Source organism: Acinonyx jubatus, chromosome C2, assembly GCF_027475565.1.
Source record: "Acinonyx jubatus isolate Ajub_Pintada_27869175 chromosome C2, VMU_Ajub_asm_v1.0, whole genome shotgun sequence".
Classification (NCBI taxonomy): Eukaryota; Metazoa; Chordata; class Mammalia; order Carnivora; family Felidae; genus Acinonyx; species Acinonyx jubatus.
The window spans coordinates 13,012,754-13,037,433 of NC_069384.1; the positions used below are offsets into that span (position 1 = coordinate 13,012,754).

General features: G+C 49.2%; 1 protein-coding gene across 2 annotated transcripts in view; it reads right to left on the reverse strand.

Moving 5' to 3' along the window:
- Window positions 1-21,809, reverse strand: part of HUNK (hormonally up-regulated Neu-associated kinase) — a 113,515-nt gene extending 91,706 nt beyond the window's left edge. For both annotated transcript variants that reach the window (XM_053220638.1, XM_053220637.1), the window contains exon 1: window positions 21,419-21,809. In XM_053220638.1, coding sequence (XP_053076613.1) covers window positions 21,419-21,679 — 261 coding nt within the window. In that variant the 5' untranslated portion in view covers window positions 21,680-21,809. The remainder of the gene's footprint in view (window positions 1-21,418) is intronic.
- Between the last annotated feature and the right edge of the window lie 2,871 nt (window positions 21,810-24,680).

Consider the following 24,680-nt stretch of genomic DNA (forward strand, 5'->3'; position numbering starts at 1 on the left):
TTCAAACCAGCCTCTTTCAGGATGGACAGACACTGCCTTTTCTCTCAAACTTCCCAAATTCATTGCTTCACACAAAGCTAGTCTAACAATCAGCCTCTCTTCATGCTTCCGGAAGCCTCTCTCCTACCCCCACCCGCCCTGTCCCACCCCACAGCAAAGTTCAATGCTGGACCTCTCCACGAGGGTGACCAAGAGACAGAGAACGGGCCTCCAGCATCTAGAAGAAAAGAGAGCTCACAAAATGCATGTTCAACACTCCTACCTTTGCCCCAATAAAACCACAAAATACAAAGCTTGTCTTGATAATAACCACAAAACATAAAACGGTCGTGCCAGGTACAGATTCCCCATAGCCATATGGGTAACAATAAGGCTGCGAAATACTGCCCTGTGTTGCTCACTTCCTTGCCTTTCTACGGAAGCCAGCCCACCTAGGGGACTCAGAGCCCTGTGTCCAGGGTCTGGTGCATCCTCGACGGGAACGTCAGCATAACCATCTGCATTTCTACAGCACCTCTCTATTCCACCTGGTCTCCCAGCTTTCTCTCCCCCAAGTCAACTGTCACTCCACAGTGAGCCCCAAGCACCCTTAACAGTGGCCAGCATCCCAGAAGGGATAGAGTAAGTTCAGTGTCCCAGAAAGCTAGAACACAGGGGTCAGAGGTGATGAAGCACCGTGGAAGGTCTAGGCAGTGCTCTCCACCCACAGCCCAAGGAACACCAATGCCCAGGCAGTGTATCTTTTGGTCCTGACCACTCCATCTTCTTCACCGTCCCCTTGACCTTGCCTATCTCTTGCTCTTTGCTTTGAGGGTCCAAAGGCCATTCTGGGCTAGTGAGTGAATGAGACAGGACAAGGAGAAAAATCCTAGCATGATGTTATGGAGTGGGTTGGGTCTCCCCAAAAGATGCTGAAGTCCTCACCCCCCAGTACCTGTGGACACGACCTTATTTGGAAATAGGGTCTTTGCAGATGATGGAGAGGAGGCCATTAGGGTGGTCCCTAATCCAACATGACTGTGTCCTTATAAAAAGGGGAACTTTGGACACAGACGGTGGCACATGCACACAGAGAGGGAAGATGGAGGGAAAATGCCATCTACAAGCCAACGAATACCCGAGGCTACCAGAAGCTAGGAGAAAGACCTGGAACAGATTGCCCCCCCCCCCCCCCCCAGCCCTCAGAGGGAACCACCCCTGCTCCATCTCAATTTTAGACTTTCAGCCTCCAGAACCAAATAAGCTTGGTTTGGCTCAAGATGATAAGTTCCTGTTGTCTGATCCACCCAGTCTGTGGTATTCTGTTATGGCGGCCTTGGCAAGCTAACACATGTGACAGAATACTATGAGCAACGACAGTATGTTCAACGTAAACGTTGCAAGAGGTACACAGAATAGCCTTGTCGGTTCACACAAATCATATGTGAATTATTTATAAGCCACGTTGTCAACATCTCATAAACAAACAAAATCTAAGTACCTCTATGGGCCATCTTCATAATTCCGTATACTTAAATGTGTCCCTCAGGAAATCCTAGTAGAAACGTGAAACACTGTACTCTTCTGAAGGCTGTCGAAATAAATATACCAGGCAAACAGAAGTAATGTCGGCCCTGAGTATTTTCAGAGGGTCGGTTAGCTGGCTGGTTGGTTGATGACACGACTCCTACGTGGAACCAGACGGCAGGCAACACCACACAACGACAACAAATCAGGAGTTCAGTCAGCAAGATCAATCTCCTTACTGAGCGGAGGGCGTTGTTTCCAGGTATTATACTATCTGGATATAATGCAATTCACTACAGTGAAGTTGCCCCACGTGGTCCTGAGGCTGGTCCTGGCTCTCAGGACACCTAGCGAATCTGGATGTATAAACGCCGTGTGTGGTTGCCGGGCCACAGACCAGGAGGCTTCAGCGACAGGATTCACGTTCTCACAGTTGTGCAGGCTGGAAGTCCAGGATCAAGACGCCTGCAGGGCCGGTTTCCTCGGAGGGCCTCTCTCCTTGGCTTGTAGGTGGCCCTCTGCTCCCTGTGTCCTCACGTGGTCTTCCCTCTGTGTGTGTCTGTGTCCTATTCTCCTTTTCTTATAAAGACACCGTCAGATGGGATGAGGCCCGCCCCCACGACCTCATTTTGCCATAATTACCTCTTTAAAGGCCCCATCTCCAAATACAGTCACCTCGTGAGCGACAGGGGGGTTAGGACTCCAACATAGGAATTTGCGGGGGAGGGGCACACAATTCGGCCCAAACAAACACCTCAAGAGATCCAAGAGGGGGGCCTCCACATGAGGACGGTCAAGGCGACAGCGGCCTGACAACCACCTTAGAACCAGACGGCAGCTCACAAGCCCTCTCGGGGGCAGAAGTCACGCTGAGCCACGATATTCAAGAGATTGCGTGTGGTGTGCACCAATGAGGCACGGCCCACCCAGCTGTTTGTGCTGGATCAGAAGTGACTTTCCTGATGCTGAAATTCTCCTCTGTCACACGGAGACAGATGAGCCTCTCAGATTACACACAGAGAAACCCAAAACCATCACGTTCCTTTCCCCAGGAGTGGGGTAGGGGATGGGGGACCTACGTTCAAAGACCCTCGCTTTTCTTCTCCCCACTTGCAAGGGGTGGGCACTGACCCCTTATTAAACGGTCACACTATCCGCCCATCCAAGGAAGGAATGGTGCACAGGGGCTGATGGGCAGTCAGCATGTTGGGGGGAGTTTTCTCTCTGAGCTCACAGAGAGGGGTCTCTCAGACCCCAGCTGAACAGCTGTGATAGCTCTTAACACACAGGAAGTCTCAGCCCGGGGCCCCTCCGTCAGGTTGAATGATGACTCAGGAGACAGGGGGTCACAGGTCTCGTGGCTCCAGTGAAGGGCACTTCCCCCCAAGATCTCCCTGGTTACGTGTGCCGGAATATGTCTTGTGTCTCCTGGGCAGTGAGTGACACAAACAGACCTGAATTGATTTCTCATCAGGCTTATCTTTCTCTCTCCAGCAAAGCAACAAAGTGGACTTTCCCAGAGAGGCACCAGGGCTGAGCCTGCAGAGTTTTACTGGAGATGCCCTAAAAGCCTAGGATACGCCATCTGTCACTTGTTAGGGAAAAACTGTCACCGTTACCACGATACGTTCTGTCTGTGGTTCACGGCTCGATTCGGACTCCGGGACCCAGGACTCTTGGAGGGACGATCTGACTCTTGTGCCCACTCACATTTGGTGCCTTACACAAACACATCCTTTGGAGGGGGCCGTTTGGGACAGAAACCCAGGCCTCACTTGGCTTGCCACCCTGTGTACCCTGGAGGAAATGTTTTGGTTTTTTTTTTTAAGAATTTTTTTTCTCTTAATTTTTTATTTCAGAGAGCAAGAGAGAATGTGAGTGAGCAGGGGAGGGGGGCAGAGCGGGAGAGAGAGAATCTTAAACAGGCTCCACACTCCGCACAGAGTCTGATGCAGGGCTCGATCCCACGACCCTAGGATCATGACCTGAGCCGGAATGAAGGGTCGGAGGCTGAGTCAACCGAGCCACCCAGGTGCCCCTGAAATGCTGTCTGCTCACCAATCCATGCCCCTTGGCACTGAAGCCACTCAGAGAGAGCACCTTTTTCTAACTGGTCTACCCAGGGGGGATGCCTTTTTCTAAACGGTCCGCCTAGTCATATCTTTTTCTAATTTGTACAAAAGCCCATACGGGTTAGCAGCAGGTCTGCATGAAGAAGGCAATCAATAGTGTTTGAATGCACAAACACACGATCATCTCCAATGGCCAAGTAAAGAGAACGCTTTTTTGAAAAACTGGTTACAAGTGGGAAATTTCTCCAGCAGTGACCATTCTGACCTTATGGTACACCTAGCAAATGACTTTAGGTTAGGAAATCAATCTTAAAAAGGATGTGAAATCAGTCTTAAAAAGGAGGTTCTGAAAACAGGAAGGGTTTTCAAGGGGTGTAGAGGGAATGATCTGACAAAGCAAGAAATCATCAGCCATTTTCTGTTTTCCCTTTTCTTTCTTCCTTTCCCTTCCCCTAAGCCTTAGATGACCTTCCCTTCCACAACAAAGCGATCACAGACGTGCTTTCTTCAGTATTTGACATTTAATACCTAAAACTCCAAAATTAGCCCTAATTCAAGAAGTATTCCCGTCCCAGAGGCAGCAGGAAACAATCAAAAGTCTATTCTCCCATCCTGGGACAAAACTGGGAGCCAAATGCAGCTGAAAAAGGTACATGAACAAAGTAGCCTTTGGGTGGGGGGAGCTTTGGGGGACACCATAGGAACTAGAAACACAGAAATTTTGGCAATAATAATCCAAGACAAAATTCTCAACTCAGTCTTGGAATTTAGCCTTAGATCACCATGGAAATACTGGGGACTTCTAGCAAAGGGTCGGTTAACAAATGTAGCATCATATCTCCAAAACCACAAACACAAACACAGAAGAAATCGGAACAGTAAAATATTTTGCTGAGTGCTGAATAAAGATTTGGCTACCAAACCCAAACACGGGGAATTACGTTGTCCAATAAATTTTTCCACACCATGCCCATCTGGGAACTTGTGGAGAATTATCTATAGGTTTACTCTTTCTTCCACTGTTAAAATAACTTTATACCGTTGAAGGATGCTTTGTGCTGAGACGGTGACAAGAAGGTAAGGCCAGTAAGGAATCAATGATCATACCTTCCTAGCACTCTGTCACCGGTCGAAGAAATGCAAAGGAAAAAAATTAATACTTAGAGCTGAAAATGGGGTCCCAGGGTGGCTCAGTCGGTTAAGCATGTGACTTTGGCTCAGGTCATGGTCTCGCGGTTTGTGAGTTCGAGCCACGCGTGGGGCTCTGTGCTGACAGCTCAGAGCCTGGAGCCTGCTTTGGATTCCGTGTTTCCCTCTCTCTCTCTCTGTCTCTTCCCTTCCCCACCTCTCAAAAATAAATAAAGATTAAAAATTAAAAAAAAAAAAAAAAGAGAGAGAGAGAGAGAGCTGAAAGTACAAACCAGTCAGCAGAGAAACCACTGATAGTAAGCAGCTGTGAGGCAGAGGGGAGGGCAGACAGAGGAATATTCTGTAAGAGCCATGGAAATTGCTGGAAGCCCCAGGCAGAGGCATAGGAGGGAAGTGGAATTTATGGAATGCAGGTATCCAGGCCCCCTGGAGCCCTGAGTGGCAGGCATGTCCTCAGGGAGGTGTTGACTGTGGGGCTCAGAGATGCAGCCCCCTTTTCTTCCTCACCTCCCCTTATCTCTGAAATAAAACTTCATCACCCACGATAAACTCAGCGAGGATCTATTTCTCACTATCTGAAAAACCCTCATTCACACGCCTTTAAGGGTTAACCATAAACACGAAAGTCAAAGAGAAGAGAATAACCAACTATGGTTTGTTCACTAACACACTAACATTGAATACATTTTCAGGATAAATATGTGCTTTACACAGATACATAGAAAGAAAAATCTATGTGGGGGCGCCTGGGTGGCTCCATCAGTTAGGCGGCTGACTTCGGCTCAGGTCATGATCTCACGGTTTGTGGGTTCGAGCCCCACGTCATTCTGTGCTGACAGCTCAGAGCCTGGAGCCTGCTTCAGATTCTGTGTCTCCCTCTCTCTCTGCCCCTCTCCCTCTCACATTCTGTGTCTATCTCAAAAATTAACAAGCATTAAAAAATTATTAAAAGAATAAAAAAAACTATGTGTATGTACATTGTATGTACATATATTATACATATATTATATACATGTATATTATATACATGAATATGTATGTACTTTATCTATATGTATATTTTTATGCATAGGCATCTGTATGTATGTGTGTGTATAAAATCAAATGCCCATTGAATGCCCATGAGGTATTATCATTTTACAAACACAGAAACTAAAGTTTGGAAGGTTTGAATACCTTCCCCAAGATCACACAGCTACTAAGAAGCAGAAAGCGGGGCACCTGAGTGGCTCAGTCAGTTAAGCATCCAACTTCGGCTCTCATGGTTCGTGAGTTCAAGCCCCTCATTGGGCTCTGGGCTGACAGCTCGGAGCCTGGAGCCTGCTTCAGATTCTGTGTCTCCCTCTGTTTGCCCCTCCCCTGCTTGCACTCTGTCACTCGCATTGTCTCAAAAATAAACAAACATTAAAAAAAAAAAAAAAAAGCAGAAAGGCGGTAGGAACCAAGGCTGTTTGTTGGCCCCTAAAGCCTGTGTTATCGATACCATTAGGTTCAACTGCAACAGGTTAGAAAATACAATCAAAAATCCCCATCCCACAACACAAAGGATCTTCTGCAGACAACAATGAAACATTGACAAGACTCATACTTTAGTCAGCAGTAATAAATTCATTAAGCAAAACTAATAACAAACCCTCTAGTTTATTTAAGCATAAAAAATAAGAAAATACTAAAAAAAATTGAAAAAGACTAATTGGTTTAACTAAACAAAATTAAAATCTGTATATGACCCCCTTCAAAACAACAACAACAACAACAACAAAAAGGAGACATAAAATGAAATGAAAGGCAAATGACCAATTGGGAGAAAATATTTGCAACATACCAAAAATAAACAGCTAATATCCTTAATATGTTAAAAGTTTGCATAAATCAATAAGAGAAACAGGAGAAAAACGGGGAAAATCATTAACGGTAGGTAATAGAAGAAACACAAATTTTCAATCAAGTGTACAAATTATGACTACCCCTACTAGTTACCAAAATGCACTTTTTAAAAGTCACTCCCATACATTGTGTCATTTGGCATAATCTTTCTGAAGTGCAATTTGCAACATGTCACTCACGCCTTCTGAGTATTTATCCTAAGGAATGGCTTACTGATGTACCTATAAGGATGGTAATAGCAGTATCATTTATGTAGGAAAATGTTAAAAATAACCTCAATACACGGCAGTTGGGAACTAGTTTGTACAATTACAGTAACTCTAAATAATGCAATGTTATTTATCACCAAAAATCAAATCTTAAAAGAATATTTAGGGGGGCCTGGGTGGCTCTGTGGGTTGAACATCCAACTCTTGATTTCAGCTCAGGTCATGATTCCAGGGTCATGGGACTGAGCCCTGTGTCAGGGTCCATGCTGAGAGTGGAGCCTCCTTGGGATTCTCTCTCTCTCTCTCTCTCTCTCTCTCTCTCTCTCCCTCTCCCTCTCCTTCTCTCCCCCACTCGTGTTCTCTCTCTCTCTAAAATAAAAAAAAAATTTTAAAGAATATTTAATAACATGAGAAAATGTTCTCTACATATTAAGACAGGGGAAAAAAGTAAAATTGCAACATGAACATTGGTTTCTCAATTTTGTAACATATGGGTTCAAAGCAGAAAAAAAAATCACCTCTATGTATATATGTATATGTGTACATATCTCCATATCACACGTGCCCAGCCCAAACACCTAAAAATATTCACAGTGATTATTGCTGGGTTGTATGATGACAGGTGATTTTTATTTTCTTCTTTGTGCTTCTGTTTATTTTCCACAAGTAACCAGAGACAAAAACGTTTAATTATTTTTTTAAAAAAGGGGACAATTGTTAAGGTATTTTTTTTTTAATTTTTTTTTTTTAACGTTTATTTATTTTTGAGATGGAGAGAGAGCATGAACGGGGGAGGGTCAGAGAGAGGGAGACACAGAATCTGAAACAGGCTCCAGGCTCTGAGCTGTCAGCACAGAGCCTGATGTGGGGCTTGAACTCACAGACCGCGAGATCATGACCTGAGCCGAAGTCGGCCACTTAACCGACTGAGCCACCCAGGCGCCCCAACTGTTAAGGTATTTAAAACAAAAAGGGAGTAGAAAATGAAATGTGATTAGGAAAGTGTGGCAGCATTATTAATAAAGAGGGTGTATGTAGGTAGCTACGCAAGAAAAAAGACATAGCGATGAATAAATATTAGCTCAGGATTTATTCTGATTGGTTAATAACCTCAAATACTCTAGAAGGTACCTGTGACTGGCCCAGTTTAAAGAATTTTAAGACACAAAATACTCGGTCAAAAATCCTTTTACAAATTATTTAAAAAATATTCATAGTTGATTATATGAAAAACAACTGTTTCATATTAGGTGATTAGTATTTATTTTTAAATACATATGCCCCATTGCAATCTGGAAGACAGTCTGATTACTGGACAGGAACATTTGTCATTTCACACACTCTCAGGTGCTTTAATTTAACGGCCTTCTAAGATAAAAAGGAAAAAAAAAATCATTCTGGATCTAGGAAAAAAGCATCTCAGAGTAATGAATTCGGCGACAGCACCACAGTCATGTAGCCAATCCCTCCAGAGGGAAATTCAAATTTCATTACGTCAAACTGGGCTTGAAATTACAACTACTGCTCACAATGCTAGTTTTTAATAGAATACAATGTCATCCCGTGGGAATGACACTTCACAAACCTGGAGAAGTGTTTTCAAAACAAATCTGGGTTGTTTTTTTTTATTAGTATTACTAAATATAAATGTTCAACTGAGAACTGAGTCATAGACCAGTATCTCTAATTAAAGTTTTACCCTGGAAGAAAGAATGCACTTAGAAAGCTAGACTTCTACATCAGAGCAGCAGTAATGCTAACTAAAGACCAGATTACAGAAGTGATAACACTTATCTTTATCCGTTTGGTTTCACCCAAGTAGAGTTCAGATAAAATGCTAGAAGAGCCTGACCCCAGACTCCACGGCCAACTTTCCCTGTGGTCTCTTTTTCACCGGGGCACTTCCTCATTCCATTTGCCTCCGATGCCCCTTCTCGACCCAAAGGGAGCTTGGAAAAGCAGGTCGAGGTCCAGAACATCCGCATAGCACGTAAAGTGAAAGCACCGTGTTTTGCTTTGTCTTTCATAAGTAATCTGCGTTCGTTCTTGTAGGAGGGTTTAACAAGAAGACTCCTAGGGGCTGTTTGGTAGGCTACACAGGACAGGCACCTGCAGCTGACCACGATTCAAACTCCTCTCTCCCCTCATATTTTTCCCCCTCCAGCACAAAAGCTAAGACTGAAGGCTAACCAGAGCTACTCAACGCAGCTACCAGTGCCCCTATTTCCTTCATTAAGAAAATCTGCTGCCAGAAGTTATGCATTTATATTTCTATTTAGCATAGTATTCTATGACTTCTATTTAATATGTATACACACACACACGTTTGTGTATATGTATACACATACATACATTTACGTGTGTATGATTTACACATAAACACATATGCGAGGCTCAAGCTTTTCAATTAACAGTGAACCTGTAAAACCAGACCAGAACCACTGCCCACACTTTGAGACTCACAGTGCGCTGTGAAGCTGGCACAGTAGAGCCAGAGGAAAAGCACGCTTCACCCCCTGGGACCACACGCAGAGGCTGTCATCTACAACAAGCACCCCAGTTAGGTCTATGACTTTGGGCTTTGGTTTATTCATTGCTGATTCATGACCTAATTAGCTGTTCATTGAAACTTTTATTTGAGGAGTGCCTGGGTGGCTTAGTTGGTTAAGCATCTATCTGACTCTTGATTTCAGCTCGGGTCATGATCCCAGGATCGTGGGATCGAGCCCTGCGCTGATCTGTGCTGAGCGTGGAGCCTTCTTAAGATTCATTCTCATTCTCATTTTCTCTCTCTCCCTTTCTCCCTCTCTCTTTTCCTCTCTCCCTCTCTCTCTCCGTCTGTCTCTCTCTCTCGGGACACCTGGGTGGTTTAGTCAGTTAACCATCTGATTTTGGTTCAGGTCATGATCTCACAGTTCATGCATGGGTTTGAGCCCTGCATTAGGCTCTCTGCTATCAGCAAAAAGTGTGCTTCAGCTCCTTTGTCCCCCTCTCTCTGCCCCCTCCCCAATCTTGTGCATGCTCTCTCTCACTCTCTCTCTCTTTCTGAAGAAAAAAAAAATTTAAAGAAAAAGATTCCTGGGGCACCTGGGTGGCTCAGTTGCTTAAGCATCTGACTTCGGCTCAGGTCAGGATCTCACAACTTGTGGAATCAACCCCACGTGGGGCTGTGTTGACAGCTCAGAACCTGGAGCCTGCTTCAGATCCTGTGTCTCCCTCTCTCCCTGACCCTCTCCTCTGCTCACACTCTGTCTCTCTCTCTCTCTCAAAAATAAACATTAAAAACTTGAAAAAAAAAAAAAAAAGATTCCCTTTGCTCTTCTCCCCTGCTCATGCTCTCTCTTTTTAAAAAAAAAAAATTAATAAAAATAATTTTTATTTTATTTATTTATTTTTTTTTCAACGTTTATTTATTTTTGGGACAGAGAGAGACAGAGCATGAATGGGGGAGGGGCAGAGAGAGAGGGAGACACAGAATCGGAAACAGGCTCCTGGCTCTGAGCCATCAGCCCAGAGCCCGACGCGGGGCTCGAACTCCCGGACCGCGAGATCGTGACCTGGCTGAAGTCGGACGCTTAACCGACTGCGCCACCCAGGCGCCCCTAAAAATAATTTTTAATGCTTAAAAAAACTTGTTTTTATTGAGTGAGAGAGGGCGCAAGTGAGCAGGGGTGGTAAGAGAGAGAGAGAAAGAGAATCCCATGAGGGGCAGAGAGAATGAAAGGAGAGGGAGAGAGAGAGAGAGAGAGGGAAAGAGAGAGAAGCGGGGCTTGTGCTCACCCCATGTGGGACCCAGAGTCACGAATCCTGCTAAACTTGAGAGTCCTGGGCCCCACGGGATGGCCAGTCACGCTGCAAAATCAGTACAACAGAACCTACCATAAAAGTCCACTGTAAGGAAGAAATTACATCATGCAGCGAAGCATCTAGGACATAGCCCAGCAGATGGTACAAGATCCGTAAGTGTTTATGATTATTATTGTTATCAGTATTACATCCACGTGCTGAAAGCAAAGAGCAAGCACTCATCGCTTTGCTGCAGGTTTTCGGTGATTCGGAAGGTCATGAAATCCCTGGGTTGCTCCACACACACGAAGGATTCGCTGGGATCTGACTGCATCCGACCATCCCTACCCAGAAATAGTTAAGACTCCTGGAGGGCATGACATGCCCTTGCTTCCTCTGCCCTCAGCACCCCGCTCTGTGCTCAGTGGGTGCCCATCACTGCCGTCCACTCTCCCGTGTTCCATTCGCAGAGCTCGGCAAACAGCAGGAAGCGACCGAGAGAGCGCCTTCGTGAAACAAGAGTGGCTCAACAGAGGCAGAACGAAAGCCAGATGCCTTCCCGGAAAGCCACGGGATGGGATGTAACCGCACAAGAACTCAATACGGGATAAAAATGGCAGAAGTAACGCAAAGAGGGAGACGAAAAGCAATCGAATGGCTCAGAGAACGGGCAGGAGAAGCAAGCAGGGTGGCAAAATGTTTTGGCAGCGATTTGGTTTAGGAGACCGATCCACTTATTTAAAAATTATAGTCCAAGAGACAGATCCAAACCTCCATATATCTCCATGGGCAACATCCAAAAAAAAATGTATGTTTGCAAATAGCAACTCTGCCCATCTGTCACGGTGTCGGCATATTTTCTCTGGGAAGAGCTGAGGGTCCATCAACAGCCCCATGACACGGCAAGATATGCTTCTGCTCCTGGCTGGTCACCTGTCACTCTGCTACCTAGGTGCCTTCCTTAACAAATCCCTGCAAAAGGCACAGCTGTTCCGGGGCTGGGGTTTTCTCCCAAAGAACGCCGGCTGGACAACCTGTCCAATCACCTCATCCCTCACACATGCGTACCCACACACTACAAGGACTGGAGAGACAGCACCTGAGGACCCAGTCCCCGCCAGCTCAGGTTATCCACAGACCACCTTCGGGTCCTGGGAACATCAAAGCATTCTCTGATGCATCCAGAAAATATTCACAATGCACCTTGTCTGTTCCAGGTACTATTCCAGACACCAGGGAGACAGCGGCGATCCCTTCCTCACGGGGCTTACGGTCCAGTGGGGAGACAAACAACAAACACATCAACACATAAATATTTACCAGGGGGTCAGATGATGTCATGGGTTGAATTTTGTCCTCCCCAAATTCCTGTCTTTAAGTCTTGTCTTAATCTGTCCGAGATTAACAAAATACCACAGATGGGGTGGCTTACAAACAACAGAAATTTATTTCTCATGGTTTTGGAGGCTTCAAGGTCACGATCAAGGAGCTTACAGATTGGGCGTCTGGTGCGAGTTCTCTTTCTGGTTCACAGACAGTCATCTTGCTGTATTCTTGCGGGGGGTCAAGGGAGATTTCTGGGGTCTCTTCTACAGTTTTATTCATGGAGGCTCTGCCCTCATGCCTAATCACTTCCTAAAGATCCCACCATCACTGGAGCTTCAGCTCCAACATATGAATTCTAGGGGGACATAACCATTCAGACGATAGCAAGTCCTAACTCCCAGTACCTCAGACTATGACCTGATTCGGACATACAGTCTTTCCTAATTTTTTTTTTTTTTTTTTTTTTTTTTTAGAGAGAGAACACAAGTGGGGGAGAGGGACAGAGGTAAAGAGAGGGAGAATCTTAAGCAGGCTCCACACTCAGCCCAACTCAGGGCTCAATTCGATGACCCTAGGATCATGACCTCAGCCAAAGTCAAGAGTCAGATCCTCAACCGACTGAGCCCCCCAGGTGCCCCCTGGACATACAGCCTTTACAGAGGTAATCAAGTTAAAGTAAGATCATTAGGATGGGCTCTAATTTAATATAGCTGGCGTCCTTCTAAAAAGGGGAAATGAGGATACAGAGACACACGCACAAGGAAGATGACGGAAGAGTCACAGGGAAAACACAGTCATCTGCAAGCCAACGAGAGAGGCCTGGAACAGATTCCCCTTTACAGCCCTCAGAAAGAACCAGCCCTACTGGCACCTTGATTTTGGACTTTTAGTCTCCAGAGCTGTGTGGCAATGTGGCACCTGGGTGGCTCAGTCGGTTCAGTGTCCGACTCTTGGTTTTGGCTCAGGTCATGATCTCACAGTTCGTGGGCTCGAGCCCCATGTCAGGCTCCATGCTGATGGTATAGAGCCTGCTTGGTATTCTTTCTCCCTCTGTCTCTGCCCCTCCCCTTCTCTCATGCGTGCTTTCTCTCTCCCTCTCAAAATAAAAAATAAACTTAGGAAAAAGGGCGGGGGGGGGGTACCTGGGTGGCTCAGTCGGTTAAGCGTCTGATTTCAGCTCAGGTCACGATCTCATGGTTTGTGAGTTCAAGCCCCATGTGGGGCTCTGTGCTGATGGCTCGGAGCCTGGAGCCCGCTTCGGATTCTGTGTCTCCCTCTCTCTCTGCCCCTCCCCCACTCATGTTCTCCCTCTCTTTCTCTCTCTCCCTCAGAAATAAAATAAACATTAAAAAATTAAAAAAAAAAAAGAACTGTGTGACAGTAAGTTTAAGTTTGAGCCACCCAGTGTGTGGCACAGCAGCCCCCAGCAAACTAATAGAGGGGATGAGAAGCACTTTGAGGAAAGACAAAGCAGGGTAAAGAAGGGGCAGAAAGCGACAAGCGTCATCAGAACAAGGTCATGCTGACCTCTAGGGTTCCAAACACCAGGGCCCAGGTGTTCAGCCCACGAGCACCACTCTCCAGAGGGCTTATGGGTAGACAAAAGATCCCACAGGGTCCCAAGGCATATTTTGACCCGTGCCTACCCTTGACTTAGCGCACTTTATGTCCAAGTTAAGTGGCAAAAGTTTTCATTTCCCTCCATATTCCTCTTTTTCTTTCTTATCAACCACCCACCAAAAAATTCTTTCTATTGACTTTCTCCTGAAGAGATCATGGGACCAGGATTCAGAGTCGTCCCAGCAAAAGTCAAGGTTTTCCAAAGATGTGTCTACACTCTATCAAGCCCTATGCCCATGACCCAGGCATAGTGGGAGCAGGGGGTCAGAATCACATGCCTAGTCCAAGGTCATAGTTGTAGAACCAGCCTGCCTGGTCTGAGTGTTATCTGCAATTCCAGCCCAATCAGCACAGGAGCTAGCAAACCAAGGTGACTCAAATCTTCATTCCAACAATGCACAAACCTCCATTCAGTCAGCAGAGTCGACAGAGGTGGGCAACGAAGCATTGGCTCTTAATATTCTGCGGGTAAATAACACCTTTTAGAATCCAATGGAAGTCATGGACGCTCTCCCCGGAAATATAATTATCCACAAACAATTTACAGGGGTTCATAGACCTGCAAAGCTCACCTACATTCCCTCTCTAGTTTGTGGGGGCCAGGGATATAACCTCTGTGATGGCAAGAATCACCAGGAAACAAGGACAAAGATTAAGCAGGCAGCAGGAGAAGATAGCTGCAAAATCTGTCACTGTCCTTAACATACAAAGGGTGTCTATAAACCGAGAAGAAAAAGACCAAAAACCCAGACGCAAATGGTGGACAGGAACAACGAACAGCAATGACATGCAAATTGTTGTTAAACATGAAAATATGCTCAGTGTCCTTGTGAATAAGAGAAACTGTAAAGAGGGGCACCTGGGTGGCTCAGTCGGTTGAGCATCTGACTTCGGCTCAGGTCATGATCTCACGGCTCGTGGGTTGGAGACCTGCATCGGGCTCTGTGCTGATGGCTCAGAGCCTGGAGCCTGCTTCAGATTCTGTGTCTCCCTCTCTCTCTGCCCCTCGCCTGCTCACACTCTGTCTCCCTCTCTCTCAAAAATAAATAAACGTTAAAATTTTTTTAAAAAAGAGAGAGAAACTGTAAGGAAAACTGGATACCTTGTTTAATCTACTAGATTAGCAAAGATCAAAAAGTTTAAAGAGTGCCTTGTATTGACAAAGATATGGAAAGATACCCTCCACACACACACACACCCCACCCCGCCATGTTAGGCTGACATGTGCAGAAACTGGCCAAACTCTATGGAAGGCAATTTGACAGTATTTATTAATAGTTAAAAACAGTCATACCCGTTCACCAAAGACTGGGAACTTATCCCTCAGCTATACTTGAAACGTTTACAAAATAATGAGCACAGATGTTTACTGCAGCAGGGTTTGAGAATAACAAAAAATTGGATACAACCTAAATGTCCATTCTTTAATTGCCTTTAATTCTTTAAGTAACGTCCATGGACTTCACCAACAGGGAATAATACAGTAAATACGTTAGCTCCGTACCATGAATAAAATGCAGCAATTAAAAATAATGAGGGGGCGCCTGGATGGCTCAGTCAGTTAAGCGTCTGACTCTTGGTTTCGGTTCAGGTCATGATGTCATGGTTTCATGGGTTCGAGCCCCGCGTCAGGCTCTGTGCTGACAATGTGGAGCCTGCCTGGGATCCTCTCTCTCCCTCTCTCTCTGCCCCTCCCCCACTTGTGCTGTCTCCCTCAAAATAAATAAATAAACAAAAAAATTATAATGAGGCAATCCCATAGTCGTTTGGGGGAAGGATGTTCAACACGTATTACTAAGCGAAAAAGGCAAGACACTGAACAGCATTTACGGTGTAAAAAAGTATACCTTTCTATACATTTACAATAACACAAAAACGACTAAAAACCAAAAAGAACGCACTAACGAGGAAGTGCATAGTTAAGTAGGGAAGGGCCAGCATAGTGAGGGGTAAGTGGACGTTAAGAAATGGCTCTGACCCAAGTAGTCTTTGGTCCCCCCAAATGTCCCAAATCATTAACTCTAATTGACAACAGTCCAGTTTCCCACAACAACTTCTCCCAAAGCCCAGAATGGATTGGGGGCGGGGGGGGGGGGTCTCTCCCACTGTCTCTGAACTAGACACACTGGTCGACAAGTTAGCCAAACTCCGTTGACACAACGTTCTCCAGAGAAAACACAGAGAACATGTAAAAGTATCCTAAAAGCACCCCCCCCCGCACACCCACACACAACAGAGCCCCCAAGAATTCCAACCGAAGAGAAACCTGCAGCCAGAACATTTCCCAAGACACTGAGAGGGTTTGGAGTGGAGACCCCGTGGATGCTCCCTCGTTTCAGGTTGAGAGGGATCACAACGGGTCAGCAAGGTAGGGCGGGAAAGCTGTCCACTTTCTTTATGGAAACAGCCAGGTCTCAGATTCAGACTCCCTCCCACCTGGGGCCCTGGCCCTGTCTCCCCCAGGAAGCAGTGGACACCGGGCCCCCCGCCTTCTGGCCTTCAGAACTGTGATGGGATAAAATTAAGCCCCCTAGTGTATGGCTATTTGTTCCAAAGCCCTAAGAGCACAGATGTGAAGGCCAGAAGGAAAACCTACTCAGGGCTTTCCTCTGCTTCATCAACAGAGGTATGAACACCAGCAAGTTGGTTCCCATCTGCTCAGGGGCACCGCAAGTATATAGCGAGAAAATGCCCAGAAGACCCCAAATAAGCCCCAAAACGCGCCACACCACGGAGAGGTGGCACTCGTGATACAGGAGATGCAGTGGCGCTGCCCACCTTTGTAGAGGTTATCAGCCTCCTCCGGGGCTGGAGGCCCCAAGGTTCACCTCCTTCCTCCTGGTCATCTTACCAGCCAGCAAGCCCCCCATCGGAGAGCGTGAAATTCAATTCAGGTCAGCACTCAAAGCGGCCAGGGCCCTGGGGCTGAGCAGAGGAAGAGGTTTCACCAGTTTGCTAAAAATAAGGCTTGGGGGTTTATCTATGGGTTTCAATTAGCCAAGGGAGCAGGTCACTTGGTTACCATGAATAATCCAGAGGGGGGTGTAGATCCCGAGGAGGTAAATGATACTTCGTGCCCAAATCACCTGGTCACAGAGAACACCCAGCCTGCCCATCCCTCTGGGGCAGACACAGCTGCCGCTCCCCATGCCTTCAGGGGGGACAATCACCCCGATGGGGAGGCGGCCATCCCGCCCTGGAACAGCCAGAACAGAACGCTGTCGTCGAACTCAGCCTGTACGGTGACTCCACACCTGCGGACGAAATTTAGGGTTGCACGGCTCTTCCTGGGCACCGCTCAGCACTGCTGTGCCAACGCAAGGCTCCCTTTGAAGTCCACGGGACCCGAGCATCAATGAGCACGAAGAACTGAGCCCTACGTGCCAATTTCCATCACTCACACGTACTTGAAAAAGATGAGACAGGGCAGGAAGTTCAGAAAGAATGCGCCCGCCACTGCAGCGTGCAATCTCGGAAATTATAGGCGCTGCCTTGTCACACGCGACACACAGAGCAGGTGTTTTTGCCAAACGCCTCCTTCTTGCCAAGAGATCCCTGCTGAGGATTAATAGGAATTTCCAGTTCTCGAAGCATTTCTTGTTCCTCAGAGCTATTACCCCTAAATTTCTAGCACTTCAAAAAAGAAAAAAAAAAACCCCACAGGATTTAGCACCTGTTTGTTTCAGAAATACTTGCTAAAAACAGATCTGCCAAAAGGCCATCTCTAAAATTAGTCCTATTTCCTGTTCTGCAACACATAGTAATTTCTATTTTTAGTAACTCCTTCACTCCAGGTATCTGGCACTGTCGTGCTCAAAGCATCATTACCGGCAACTTAGGAAGCAGGCAACCCTTATTTTAAGCCCCAAAATAGCTCTGCCTTATTTTCCTTTTTTTTAAGCAAAGGGTAGGACAAGATATTGAGACATCTTAGCCAATCATTTCTGTGCCCACCCTTGTACCTTAGAAAGACTTTTAATCACAAAAGGAGATAACTGTGGCCTCCACCATTTTCCCCTTGGTGCGGTACTGCCTATAAAACCAGCTCTCTACCTGAGATCTACCTTGCTTTTTCTCTGTAAGCCTTTCCTTTATTTTACCAAGTTTTTAAAAAATGTAACAATAACCTATTATGTGCCCAAATGATGCATTTCATAGGTATCAGGGAACAATCTCAGTGACAGCAAGCCCAACCTCTCTGGTTCTTTCACAGTCATCACTCAGTACCACCCCCCCCCCCCCAACCCCCGTTCAACAACTTTGCTCTTGGTCTCAACGCCACACAAAACACTTTTCAAAATCTGATTTTGTGGTCAGTTTTCCTCCTCCTCCTATCATCAGGCTCCTTTAGTCACAGACACTGTCCTCAGAGCAGACCAGTTAAGAGCCTCACATGCCCAAGTGAATTATTTATTTTCAAAGCCGTATTAACAGAGAGGACGTCCACTCAAAGCCGAAGGCAGGCAAAAGTGGGTGTCACCCAAACCCATTCTTTCTTGTCAAGCAGTAACAAGGCCATCTAGATTCAAATGACTCTCAAACAAACCACTTCAGAGGAAAGGCTGGCAACTTGCTGTCCGGGAGATAGTGGCGGGAAAGGAAGCCTCTTGATGAGACAGAATTGAAAGTCAGGTAAGGGTGGTTTTCGGTCATCTGGACTGGGCAGTAACATCCGGCAAGGCACGGGGAGGTTCCTGCCCAAATCGTTTTGGAAACGTGCACCAAGTCAAAATGCAACACACACACGCACACACACTCATGCACCCCAAGTGTCCCAAACCAGCAGTACCCTGGATTTTGGTATGAATCACCCAAAACACAGAGCATAGTTTGAGACTGCACCTGTGAAGGCCAAGGCCAAACATGGGTACCCCGTGTACTTCCCTTTCTCCACCCCGGCTTTCAACTTTTTCAAGGGCTGATTCCCCACAAAGCTGCCTTGGATCCTGCCACTGAGGGGATGGCACCAGGGCATGCATCCATTTCTTACTACAGTGTTCGTGACTTCATTCCCCTCCCACTGTGATCTATGTCCTTTAAAACAGGAAGGAAAGGACAAAAGTGGCGTGCTCTATCCAAAGTATGCACTCCATAAAGGGGGGCAGTATTGGGATGAGAGGCTTTCCAGGGCCGTTGACATCACACTGTGAGGGACACCTCATTTCCCTTCCCCCAGAGTACTGTCACTTCAAGGTCTCCCCTTGCTAGGCTCCCATGAGTACCCCGTCTCCAGCCTGAAAAGCCTCTTCCTAGCTCACCTAGTAAAAAGAGGGCAAGGCTGCACAGAGTAGGAGGTTGACTTCACCTTCGTTTGGCTTTCGGAAGACAATATCCAGAGCGCGTGTGGATGGGGACTCACAAACTCAGCAATCCTTCCCAAAGTCGTGCATACACACACACACACACACACACACACACACACACACACACAATTTTAATCTCTACGATCTGCCAAAACCCTAATCTATTAGTTAAGCATCAAAGGTGTTGGATTTGGGAGACAAAAGCTATGAATGACACCCATTGTTTCCTTAAAGCAGGCAATTAAGCGAACTAAAATCCAGATTTCTCACGATGCTTGTACCCCCTGAAGCACTGATTCTCCTGGTGGGAGAATAATCTCCCCAACATCCTCCCCCACCCTAGGAACCACCCTCAGTGACTAGAGCCAATCCAACAGCCTGAGAATGACAATTTTATATCCAATTAGTGCCACACACCCCCTGCTGAGATGAGGTGGAATTCATCATTTATGAAAGATGGGACGGCAGAGAAAGGGCATGAACACCTAAGGGTGAAGAAAGCTCCTCATCAGGACCCCATTTGGGCAAGAGCTCCCTGCATCCAGGCTGTCCTGGGGGCCCAGCACAGAGCTCCAGAAGCTCCGGACCGGGGCTGAGCTGTGAGTGCACCCTCGCCCAGTTCGGCCAAGGCTAACGGCCTTATGTTACGGAGCAAAAATGCACCGGTGAGGAGCTGGAGGCACGACGCGGCATGGGAAAGTGGAGAGAAGCCAGAAGAGGCTGAGCGGTAGGGCAGGCAAGATGAATGTGCTCGTCACGCTGCCCATATGCCGTCGATATAAAGTCTCGTCCCTTTCTGCTAAGGTTCAAGCGGGAACATGCACAACCAGACTGAATTCCGAAATGTCTCAAAGGAAAATCAAGTTCTACCACCCATGCTGGCAGGGATTTGCCCAGGGATGGGGAAGTGAGCGTACTGTAGTTAGCAAGCGGGGGGGGGGGGGGGGGGGGGGGGGGGGGGGGGCGGCCTCTGCCGAATGCACAAGTTGGCCAGTCCTCCTGGAGCCAAAGGAGTGAAGTATGCGGTGTTCCCTTCGGACTAGAATGAGGTTAGGAGTGTTTTTTCTTCTTCTTTGAAGAATTACTCAATTTGGTGAGTTCATTCCGCACACTCCTGTTTTACATGGAAATTCAAGCAAGAGGCACTTTTTAAACTACCCACTCTAACCCCACCTACCCAAAACAAAGGTACCCCACTTGGAGCAGCAGGTAGGAATAGATGGCCAGTGACAAGGGTGATAGAGACCTGCACTCAAATGCAAGGGGCTTCAGGGCACAGTGGAGAAAGGAGGAGGGAAACCGAAGCTGGTGAGGCTAGGGACAGACGGGCAGGCCAGCTGGCTCTGGCATCAGGGGTCCAGTGTATGGCATTCCCAGGGACACCCAGGCTGGGCGGACGACCCCAGGTCAGTGGGCGGAAGGGTAGGTAGGAGGTCTATAGCTTCCCGATCCCCCCCACAGGGCTGATGCTTCCCTGATCAATGAGCCACTCCAAGCCTCAGAGGAGAGCAGGGGAGTCTTGAGGCTGAGACGACCATGAGCTTGCCCCAAAACTTGGGCAACCCCCAGGCTGGGGCAGCCTCACCGCTTGGGGTGACCCCGTGCCTCTCACCTCCAAAGTAAGTCATCATATCTCGGGGTTCTCGCAGTTCCAAGTCACAACTGAGATCTACCTCGGCAGCACCTAGCAAGGGTTCACAACCGTCTAACTTCTCACAAGTCCGGAGAGGGTGCCCCTCTAGGTCTCTGGGTCTCCTCCTTTGCTTTCCCTTCTCCAAAGATATGAAGGCGACTCCCAAGCCCTGAAATCTGGGGGTATCCGTGTGCTCCCTGCAGGAGCGGGGTCCTTACTGAAGCTCCCACCCAGGGGCTGAGGAGAACGGGGGAGGGATAGAGGGAAGGAGATGGGAATGGCTGAGGGTGGAGGGGTGGGAGATACCCGAAAGCAGGAGTGGGAGGGAACGGGTGGGTGAAGGGGGGCCATGTGAAAACCCTCGTCTGAGCACGAAAAACTTCCCTAGTTGCCCCCAGCCCGCAGGTGGAAAAGGCCCCTGGGGTCTCAGCCTTCTCCCAGCTCCTAAGCCCAGGAGGGAAAATCGGACTCGCAGCTCCCCAAGAGGCTCTCCCACCCTCAACATAGTGGCCCGCGCGCGCAACGTAATGGCCTGGCTCCTGTCGCTCCGCAGATCTGGGGCCCCTGCGGACGCCAAGGGCAGAACCCCTCCACGACCCCCCCCCCCCACGCGCTGGTGCCCACCAGGCGGCGCCCTTCGAGGAGCAAAAAGGCAGCAGGCGGCTTCGCGGGTCAACGAGCCGCCCCCACCTGGGAAGCCGACCCCAGACCGCCCCCCGCCCCGGGAAAGGCCGGCAGGCCGGCAGTTCGGCCCCGGGGGCCCGCGCGCGCGTTTGGCTCGTCCCCTCTTTCCACCCGCGAGGAAAAAACGGGATGAGGGGAGGCGCCGGGACTACGGAACTGGACTCCCCGCGCAGTGCTCCCGGCAGGGTCCCCGCCGCCACCCCCCCCCACCCCGCCCCGGGGCCCGCGCCCCAGGCGGCTCACCTTCTCTCCGGTCAGCACGTGCAGCCCCTCGCGCACCTTGGCGAAGGAGCCCTCGCCCAGCTTCCTGCTGCCGATGAGGTAGTTGCCCACGCGCTTGTGGTGCTGGAAGTCGCGGAGCCGCTCGCGGGGCACGCCGCTCACCCAGGCGGGCAGGAAACTTCCCTCGCAGGCCGCCGCCGGCCTGGCCGCGTCCTCGGCGCCGCCGCCGCCCCCGGGCGCCGCAGGCTCGCCCAGCAGCCCGTCCCCCGCCGCCGCCGGCATCGCGCTCGCCCGCGGCCCGCCGGCTCCGCTCGGCTCCCGCGCTCGCGGCTCCTCCTCCGCCGCCGCCGGCGCCGCCGCCTCCTCCGGCCGCCCGGGCTCCTCCCGCCGCCGCCCTGGGCCCGGCCCCGCCCGGCCCGCGTCTCCCGCGCCCCGGGCCGCCGCCGCGCGCCGCGCGCAGACAATAGCCGGCGACGGGGTGTCGGGGACCCGCCCCCAAGAAGTTCTTCTTCGGAGGGTCGCCCGGGCCCCCGCCCGGGTCCCGTGCGGCGGCTGATGACAGTCGCCCTGCTCGCGCGCGCGCGAGGAGCCGGGCTGGCGGGGGGCGCGGTCGGGTACCGGGTCCCGGAGCCCGGGCGCCTCCGCTGCCTCCGCCCTGCCGCCGCCGGCTGGCCCGCGCGGGCTCGGGGCCGGCTCGCTCGTCCTAGCTGCGCGCCGGTGGAGCGCTCCCGCCCGAGAGCAGCGCGCGGCGGGCTGCAGGCGCCCTCTGGAAGGCAGCAGAAGAAAGCCCCATTCAGTTTGAATTTGCAGAAATTCAATCCGGTCGCGGGCGGCGGGAACAGATGCGAGCTCCGCTCCGCAGCCTGTGCACTTTCAAATCCCTCGTAGCCCCTCCTTCCCCCGCGCGCAACAGCCAAACTCGACCCTCGCTGGAGAGGGGAGGGCGCGGGGAGGGGAGCGGCGGAGTGGGCGGCGGAGGCACCTGAGCGCCAGACGGGGGGACCTCGCGCGGCCTCGCAGACGCGCGCTCCCGGGCCGCCGGAGTCGGGCTCCTCCGGCTGCGCCTCTCGCCCGGATTCTGGGCTTAGGCTTTCTGGACCTTTCGGCAATGAAATCCAACCCCCACCTCCAGCCGCACCCACCCGGGGCAGGAGGAAGGGAGGGCCGAGGGAGGGCTCTCGAAGCCAGTGGACTGGGGTTAGGTGCTAGGTGTCCAGTCCGGGGCCTGGCACACAGTAGGGCCCTGTGGACCCTGGATAGATGGGTCTGTCCGGGCTCGCGCGCAGACCCGATCGCTGGGTTGGAGGAGGAGCAGCCGCAACAATAATAGTGGCGGCAGCAACGTAGGAACCTGGGCGTTTGCTGCCTCTGCTTGTGCGTTTACACCTTTGCTTTCCATCGAAACGAAGCCGGTGATTGCAGGAGGAGGTGGATCCGCGCCCCCTGCTCCTGAAGGCTTTTGTTCTGTGCGCGCCGTGACTGTGCTCATCTCTCATAAACAAGTGCAGCTGCCCAGACGACTCTGATTTTCTCCAGCACCCCCAACGCCTTCCCGAACCAAACATGAAGAATCTCGGGAGGGAGAAGCTTGGGGGAGGGGGAGGTACGTGAAGGGAAGCGTTTACAAAATACTACCTGTTGAGCAGCCAGATAAAAGGCGCTGGCGTTTAATGCATACTTAACCCCTGGCATCGCATCAGAGTTAAAAGGAGGATTCGGTCCTAATCAAGTTCCTTAATTGACTCCTCGGTGAATGAGTGTGGCACGATCCCCGTCAGTGCTCTGATTTGGGGCGGGTGGGGCACAGCTGTCATTGATTCACTTGGGGGGTCCTTTGCCCCATCTGAAAGGCAACGCAGAGAAACGCCTATTTTAAATAGATCTAATGTGGAACACGCTGTAGTCATCTACTCACAAGTTACGAGTCACCAGCCTCGTTAATGACCGAGCTTGTGTTTTCTGTCCGGCTTCTCATTGTCCCCGTTTTCCAATGTTACATGTTTTTCGAATGTTTTTTCTTGCTATGCTTACGAGGCTGTGCCACCACCCTACCCCCCACAATTTCTGCAAAACCAGTCCAATCGCTTTAATGCCTCTTGACTCAACAAATTTGAGGACAGTTACATGGGGGGAGGTGGGCGGGGGGGGGGGGGCGCTGTATGACCCGTGCTAGTGCATGCAAAGTAAAATGGCCAACAAATGTCTAGTGAATGAAGAATATAGAGCTCCCTTTGGGGTCATAACCATTCTGAATCACGTTTTGGAGTTTCCCCCAATGTTGTTTATTAATAAAGTATGATTTTTTTTTAATTTTAGGACATTGTATATGAAAATTTGGAGGTTCCTTTATTATGGTATAAGGCAAATTTCAGAGACAAAGTTATCTTCTTGGCCTTAAAAAAAAGTTAGCCTCAGGCACAAAAATGGTTGAAGATGTTTACAGTAGAGATTTTCTTTCCTTTTAATTATGCTCTCAGGGTAGAGGTCAGAAAAGGGGTGAAGAAGAGAGAAAATCCAGGGGCGCCTGGGCGACTCAGTTGGGTAAGCATCCGACTTCCACTCAGGCTATGATCTCACAGTTCGTGAGTTCGAGCCCAGGTCATGATCTCATGGTTTGTGAGTTTGAGCCCTGCATCGGGCTCTGTGCTGACAGCTCAGAGCCTGGAGCCTGCTTCGGATTCTGTGTCTCCCTCTCTCTCTCTCTCTCTGCCCCTCCCACACTCATGCTTGCTCTCTCTCTCTCTCTCTCTCTCTCTCAAAAATAAACATCAAAAAATTAAAAAAAAAAAAAAAGAAAAAAGAAAAAAAAGAAGGGGCGCCTGGGTGGCTCAGTCGGTTAAGTGTCTGACTTCAGCTCAGGTCATGATCTCATGGTTCGTGGGTTCAAGCCCCGTGTCGGGCTCTGTGCTGACAGCTCGGAGCCTGGAGCCTGCTTCTGATTCTGTGTATCCCTCTCCCTCTGCCCCTCCCCTGCTCACACTCTGTCTCTGTCTCTCACAAATAAATAAATGTAAAAAGAAATAAGAAGAAGAAGAGAGAAAATCCAGGCCCATTAAATCTTTTTCAAGCCTGATGCCTGGGTTTGATTCAAGTTCACTGCTAATTCCATCAGCTGGGATGAATGCCAAAGAGAAGTCCAAATCCTACCCCTGCCTGAGCTTAGGAACTGGCATTTGAACTATAGGTCCTATTCTCTGAAGTGGTCTTGGTTAAAAAGGAAACACCCCAGAAATTCCTTTATGTAAAACAAATTAGTACCCCAAACAATCTATTGCTCTCATAG